Genomic DNA, 7141 nt, shown 5'->3' on the forward strand with positions numbered 1-7141 from the left:
CCTTAATTGATCCCGTAAAACATTTAGCCAAATTGTGCTCCAAATAAATAATTTAAAATAATGATATATTTGTATTAATATTCATCCATGTAAAAAGTATTTCAAGTAAGGATTACCAAAGTCAAAGTGTTTTCTTCACCATAATGCTTTTTTTTTTGTAAACATTTGGAGGTTCCTCAATCCAAAATTGTTTGGTACTAAACCAATTAAAATCCAACTGACCTATAAACCACCCAAACGATTTTGATGAAATTGTGACAAATGTGCATTAGGTAAATTCATTCTAATTAACCAATAATCAAGTACTTTCATCTTTACAAAATAAAACCAAATTCTCGAGAGATAAAAGACTCTTCCTCGTAAGAAGGAAAGAGGAACAAGGCCAACCGTATCACTTGATGTTTTGAAATTACCGGTGAGTCTCTCCACCGGTGTTACGTAAGACCGAGTTAGTATCTATTATTTGGCTCCGTAATGTTGAGAGTTGAGAGTATTGGTTTATGTAATAATTTGGTTGACTGTGCTGCTTCCTCGTAATATAGTATATGATGTTTAGAGAAATGTTTCTAACTTTTAATACAATTTTTGATTAATTTTATATTTTTTATTATACAGTTTTATTTATAATTGATTAAATTTTATAAAAATAACTATTTTTTAATATATGTATTTTAATAAAAATATTATATATTTTAAAACAGAAAGAACTACTTTTTTTTACATATTAGTGTCTCGTAAAAAGCGATTTCTATTTTTTAACTCGCTAAATAGAATAATCTTAACAACTCACGCCGTCACGCCTACTCCTAGTAAAATAAAAAATAATAATGTTGTAGAAAAAAAAAGTATTATTCGCCGGCGACACTCTCTACTGTAATTGGACCGTTTTAGAAAAACCTGGTTAACCAAAATTTGTAAGGGTTTTGCTACAGTAACCAGAAACGCCTCCTAAAGTCCCAAACCCTTTACCGACGATCTCTCGCGGTTCTGGGTTCTCTCTTCACAAATGAATTCAATTCAACGTATCTCGTTGACAACGCGGCGTGGAAAAAGGCTAAGCACCACCATCGAGTCATGTGTACGCCATTTCTCCGGAGGACAACATGGCGTAATAAAGGACGAAGGAGACTGGTTTCACTCCCCGGAATGGTGGGATCCTCACGACGGCGGCCACACGGTTTCACGAGCTGTATCTGTTAAAGGAAACGGCGTCGTTTCAGTCGTCGCTCACCCTTCTTCTCTCCCTGTGAGTAAAAACTCTACAATCAAATTCTTGAAACGTTAGCTTTTTGTTTTCTTGATTGATTTGGGGAATTTTTCTAATGATTTATGTTATGTAGAGTAGAGATTCATGGGGAGAAACTGAGAGATGGTTAGAGAAAAGGTATATGGAGATAATGCCTAGAGATGGTGAAGAGGAGAAGAATGGGATGTTTAAGGTACTTGGCTATCAATGGCGTTCGCTTCGCTTTAACGATGATACTCGACAAAGCACTGTGAAAGTTATGGCTGCTTGTAGAGCATTGCAACCGAGTTCTGTTTTCTATATGCAACAACCACATTGTCTTGCTGTTCCATGTGAGATTTCAGATTTGTTAACCCTTTTGTTGTGCTATTTTGTGTTGCTTTCAGAGATCTAATAGTTTAAGCTGTAAGGAATTCATGGACTTGGATAGACAGAACATGCCTTGTTCTAGTGACTTTGATGTAGGAATGTTTCTCTGTTTCCAATTAAAAAAAGGGTCCAGACTCTGTCTTTGGTCGCTGCATTATTTTGTTTTCATCCACACAGTTCAAATGAATACCCAAATGGTGAAAGAGAGGACCTCATTTTAAGGAATGAGGATTAAAGGATTACTTATTTTGTATACCGCTTGTTTGTAAGTATGCGTAGTCCTGTGTTTCCAAGTACAAGGGTTTAGGTTGATGGTGACTGCTGTTTTTTTTTTTTTATCTGGCATTTGCGTTATTGTTAAGCCGGACTCTTTTTTTCTTATTGTGGGTGACAGATCTGAAGAGCATGGTTTCAGTTGGATTGACTTCCCTTGCAGCTTCTAAATTTGATATGAGGAGTGTAGCTATTGGGACGAAACAAATGCGCATATTATGCATCGGTCACGGTGGAGGCAGTTTGCCGTTGTTTTTAGCTAAACACATTCTTGGTAAAAAAACAATATCCTTATCTACACCTTCCATTTCTCTAGTTACTATATTAACTGTTGTGAATGGTGTTATTACTCTGTCTTCTAGGTGCTGTTGTTGACATAGTTGAGCTCGACCCACTTGTTATCTCAGAGTCGGTTCGAGCAATGGGGTTCCCTGCATTCTCCGTCATGACAGCAACCGGGAAACGTTCAATACCAACTCCTGACATTATTGACCAAGTGATGTGGCGAGGCATCCATGAGAGACTCTTCCTCTACGAGTCAAAAGCTGAGGAGTTCATTCTGAGGAACCAAAGTAATACTTATGACATGGTCTTCATGGATGCTTATGATGGAGCAGACATCTTCCCTCATAGTCTGTGGGATTCCAGTTCCGTGTTCATGAAAGCTCTGAGCAAAGTACTTCACCATGAGCATGGAACTATGGTGGTGAATCTTCACNTATGTATTTTAATAAAAATATTATATATTTTAAAACAGAAAGAACTACTTTTTTTTACATATTAGTGTCTCGTAAAAAGCGATTTCTATTTTTTAACTCGCTAAATAGAATAATCTTAACAACTCACGCCGTCACGCCTACTCCTAGTAAAATAAAAAATAATAATGTTGTAGAAAAAAAAAGTATTATTCGCCGGCGACACTCTCTACTGTAATTGGACCGTTTTAGAAAAACCTGGTTAACCAAAATTTGTAAGGGTTTTGCTACAGTAACCAGAAACGCCTCCTAAAGTCCCAAACCCTTTACCGACGATCTCTCGCGGTTCTGGGTTCTCTCTTCACAAATGAATTCAATTCAACGTATCTCGTTGACAACGCGGCGTGGAAAAAGGCTAAGCACCACCATCGAGTCATGTGTACGCCATTTCTCCGGAGGACAACATGGCGTAATAAAGGACGAAGGAGACTGGTTTCACTCCCCGGAATGGTGGGATCCTCACGACGGCGGCCACACGGTTTCACGAGCTGTATCTGTTAAAGGAAACGGCGTCGTTTCAGTCGTCGCTCACCCTTCTTCTCTCCCTGTGAGTAAAAACTCTACAATCAAATTCTTGAAACGTTAGCTTTTTGTTTTCTTGATTGATTTGGGGAATTTTTCTAATGATTTATGTTATGTAGAGTAGAGATTCATGGGGAGAAACTGAGAGATGGTTAGAGAAAAGGTATATGGAGATAATGCCTAGAGATGGTGAAGAGGAGAAGAATGGGATGTTTAAGGTACTTGGCTATCAATGGCGTTCGCTTCGCTTTAACGATGATACTCGACAAAGCACTGTGAAAGTTATGGCTGCTTGTAGAGCATTGCAACCGAGTTCTGTTTTCTATATGCAACAACCACATTGTCTTGCTGTTCCATGTGAGATTTCAGATTTGTTAACCCTTTTGTTGTGCTATTTTGTGTTGCTTTCAGAGATCTAATAGTTTAAGCTGTAAGGAATTCATGGACTTGGATAGACAGAACATGCCTTGTTCTAGTGACTTTGATGTAGGAATGTTTCTCTGTTTCCAATTAAAAAAAGGGTCCAGACTCTGTCTTTGGTCGCTGCATTATTTTGTTTTCATCCACACAGTTCAAATGAATACCCAAATGGTGAAAGAGAGGACCTCATTTTAAGGAATGAGGATTAAAGGATTACTTATTTTGTATACCGCTTGTTTGTAAGTATGCGTAGTCCTGTGTTTCCAAGTACAAGGGTTTAGGTTGATGGTGACTGCTGTTTTTTTTTTTTTATCTGGCATTTGCGTTATTGTTAAGCCGGACTCTTTTTTTCTTATTGTGGGTGACAGATCTGAAGAGCATGGTTTCAGTTGGATTGACTTCCCTTGCAGCTTCTAAATTTGATATGAGGAGTGTAGCTATTGGGACGAAACAAATGCGCATATTATGCATCGGTCACGGTGGAGGCAGTTTGCCGTTGTTTTTAGCTAAACACATTCTTGGTAAAAAAACAATATCCTTATCTACACCTTCCATTTCTCTAGTTACTATATTAACTGTTGTGAATGGTGTTATTACTCTGTCTTCTAGGTGCTGTTGTTGACATAGTTGAGCTCGACCCACTTGTTATCTCAGAGTCGGTTCGAGCAATGGGGTTCCCTGCATTCTCCGTCATGACAGCAACCGGGAAACGTTCAATACCAACTCCTGAAATTATTGACCAAGTGATGTGGCGAGGCATCCATGAGAGACTCTTCCTCTACGAATCAAAAGCTGAGGAGTTCATTCTCAGGAACCAAAGTAATACTTATGACATGATCTTCATGGATGCTTATGACGGAGCAGACATCTTTCCTCATAGTCTGTGGGATTCCAGTTCCGTGTTCATGAAAGCTCTGAGCAAAGTACTTCACCATGAGCATGGAACTATGGTGGTGAATCTTCACTCTGATGCAGATATCTCTGACATAGACAGATCGAATGAAGGTGTAACAACGGGGAAGTATGTGAGAAAAGTCGGTAGAGCTTATAGAAAGGGTTTAATGGAGAATGAGAAGAACGGGATGGTGTTTGCTTGTGAAGTGCCATGGCTATGTAACGTATCTTTGGTGGTGAGCAGAGGGATGGGCTTAGAGGGAAGACATAATGGCAAAATCATGAGCAGTCTAATGAAGACTTCACTAGAAGTGGACCAAATCTTGCGTCTGCCTTTCTCTTGCTTGGATTATCTGAAAACTGGTCTTGCCATCATATAACTTGATCTCAGGATTTAAGGTATGTTTTGTGAGTAGAAAAGAGAGATATAGCAAATGAAAATCACAATAGTAGGCTGTAAAACGCAATGAAACTTGTGACTTGTGGCTCCAATATGGTTTAGGTTGTCGTGCACTTACGATTGAAATAGAATTGTGTTGTCATATAATAATACAAGAGTTGTCTCGTGCATCATGTGTTGCTCGAACACGATAAAGCCTTGGTCCTCCAAAGAGAAGTTGATCTTCCTCTTGTTTCATGTTGACCACATAGCATGTAACTTTATCCTTGTAGTACTCTCCAATTGAGACAGGGACTCTACATGTCTCCTCTGTGGCTTTATCCTTCGCCGCCCTAACCTTTACGGTAATTTTTCAGCGTCTTAGAGTTTCAATTTCTCCACCAAACCTTTTGAAACAATGTTATTTCTGCCATAGAGGACCAATCTTCAAGCTTTGTCTTTGATTATTCAATGGGTGCGGAAAGCAAAACCAGGTTTCCAATGAAAGAAGCTTGTAGTTTGTATGACTACTAGAAGTGATAGCTTGTTGGGTTTGTTGATCATGATGGTGCTCGTCTTCTTCACGCAGTAAAAAGGCGGAAACCTCAATAGGAGTTGTGTTTCTTGCATTCCAATTTGTTGAGTGTTTTATACATGACAGTTTTTTCTTATATCATGGAGTGCATTGCAAGTCTTTCATATTTCGATTACATCCCAAAAGCCGAAGAATGTACCTTTAGAACAGGCTGAGAATATCAAACATGTATATATGCAACACAAGACATCACTAATCAAACCATACAAAGTTGCAACGTTTTATTCATTAATCAGTCTAAAATAGAGAGGTTGGGAATCAAGCAGAAAATGGAATAGCCATAAGAGGGAATTTGCGGAAAATCACGAGACCGGTTGCTTCAGTTAGATCATGTTGAACCCTTTGTGGTTCGACATGCATTCTGAAGTTGAACCTTTTCACAACGTTGGCCAATGTCACCCCGATCAGTGCCGATGTGAATCCTATTCCAGGACATATCCTTTTCCCCGATCCGAATGGAATGAATTTGAAATCTAGTCCCTGAAAATCCAAATCCGAGTCTAAATGCCTTTCTGCNTTTCTCTTGCTTGGATTATCTGAAAACTGGTCTTGCCATCATATAACTTCATCTCAGGATTTGAGGTATGTCTTCTAGTAATGTTTTGCGCGTAGAAAAGAGTGATACAGCAAACGAAAATTGGAAGGTGATTTTAAAGTCTAAGGTGCGGAAAACAAAATCAGGTTTCCAGTCAGTCAAAGAAGCTTCTTGTTGTTGTTGTTGTATGACTACTATTTTTTCTACTACTAGTGATAGCTTGTTGGGGTTTGTTGATCATGATGGTGCACGCCTAGTCGTCTTCTTTACGTAGTAAAAAGGCGGAAACTTCAATAGGAGTTGTGTTTCTTGCATTCCAATTTGTTGGTTGCCATCTCCGTTGGGAGAATTCACTAGTAGCAGCATGTTTTTATTCCATCCCTTCGAACCGTCGTTTGATGTTTTTCTCTATATTGACGCCGACAGCTTCTTTGTTACTACTTCCGTCTTCGGCCATTGTGTTGGTTAGAAGTTAATTAGCTGATATTGTGATTTGTGACAGAGATAACCTCTAAACCTTCGAAAATATTCTGAATACTGAAAGTTTTACTCATGTGNTGGATTGCCCAAGCATTGACTATAACCTGCATTTCCCAGTAATATTTTTTGTTATTATTCATCCCAAATAAAAATTATTGACACAAAATGACCAAAGATAACCAAATAATTGATTCTATATACAAATACACACGTGAAAAAAAAATTTATGTAGTTGTCTTGCACATGCTAAGCCAAATGTGATGAAATAGAAAGTTCGTTTCTAATAGTATAACTGGTTATCAAACTTTACTATAAATTTCATAATTTAATATGTTCTTGTAAATTATAAATATATGAGTATGAATTATGTTATTAAAAATTTCACCTGTGTGCCTGCAGGAATATTATATCCCTTTAACTTGACATCTTCACTAAATACTCGTGGAACCAACAGTGGAGCGGGTGGACGCAACCGTAAAGCCTCCTTAATAACAGCTTGCAAATAATTCATCTTCTCAGCTTCTTTCTCCGTTACAAATAAATCTTGTGGTGAAGTTGAACGAACCTCTTCTTGAAGTTTATTCATGGCCTTTGGATGTCTCATAAGCTCTGTCATTGTCCATTCAAGAAATGACAAAGTTGTTGCCGTTCCTGCTAAAAACATATCCTGATA

General features: G+C 38.2%; 2 protein-coding genes and 1 pseudogene across 3 annotated transcripts; 2 read left to right on the forward strand and 1 right to left on the reverse strand.

The window, feature by feature from the left end:
- LOC104728142 lies at positions 822-2896 on the forward strand. The gene is made up of 5 exons (XM_010447170.2): positions 822-1246; positions 1341-1578; positions 2010-2162; positions 2251-2610; positions 2877-2896. The coding sequence occupies exons 1-5, from the start codon at positions 1007-1009 to the stop codon at positions 2894-2896; spliced, it is 1011 nt and encodes a 336-aa protein (XP_010445472.1). The 5' UTR covers positions 822-1006.
- Positions 2769-5145, forward strand: LOC104723873. 2 transcript variants are annotated; one of them, XM_010442301.2, is made up of 4 exons: positions 2769-3190; positions 3285-3522; positions 3954-4106; positions 4195-5145. In XM_010442301.2, the coding sequence occupies exons 1-4, from the start codon at positions 2951-2953 to the stop codon at positions 4857-4859; spliced, it is 1296 nt and encodes a 431-aa protein (XP_010440603.1). In that variant the 5' UTR covers positions 2769-2950; the 3' UTR covers positions 4860-5145. The 2 variants fall into 2 exon arrangements, with proteins under 2 accessions (XP_010440603.1, XP_010440607.1); XM_010442305.2 differs by having other exon boundaries at positions 3105-3190; positions 3290-3522.
- LOC109127313 overlaps positions 5629-7141 on the reverse strand; it is a 3690-nt pseudogene continuing 2177 nt past the window's right edge.

Source organism: Camelina sativa, chromosome 11 (assembly GCF_000633955.1).
Source record: "Camelina sativa cultivar DH55 chromosome 11, Cs, whole genome shotgun sequence".
Classification (NCBI taxonomy): Eukaryota; Viridiplantae; Streptophyta; class Magnoliopsida; order Brassicales; family Brassicaceae; genus Camelina; species Camelina sativa.

Bases quoted from the DNA above. Each gene is read 5' to 3' on its own strand.
- LOC104723873 (XM_010442301.2), top strand. From the start codon at position 2,951: ATGAATTCAATTCAACGTATCTCGTTGACAACGCGGCGTGGAAAAAGG. The intron at 3,191-3,284 runs GTGAGTAAAAAC...TATGTTATGTAG, and splicing joins CTCACCCTTCTTCTCTCCCT to AGTAGAGATTCATGGGGAGA. The intron at 3,523-3,953 runs GTGAGATTTCAG...TGTGGGTGACAG, and splicing joins ACATTGTCTTGCTGTTCCAT to ATCTGAAGAGCATGGTTTCA.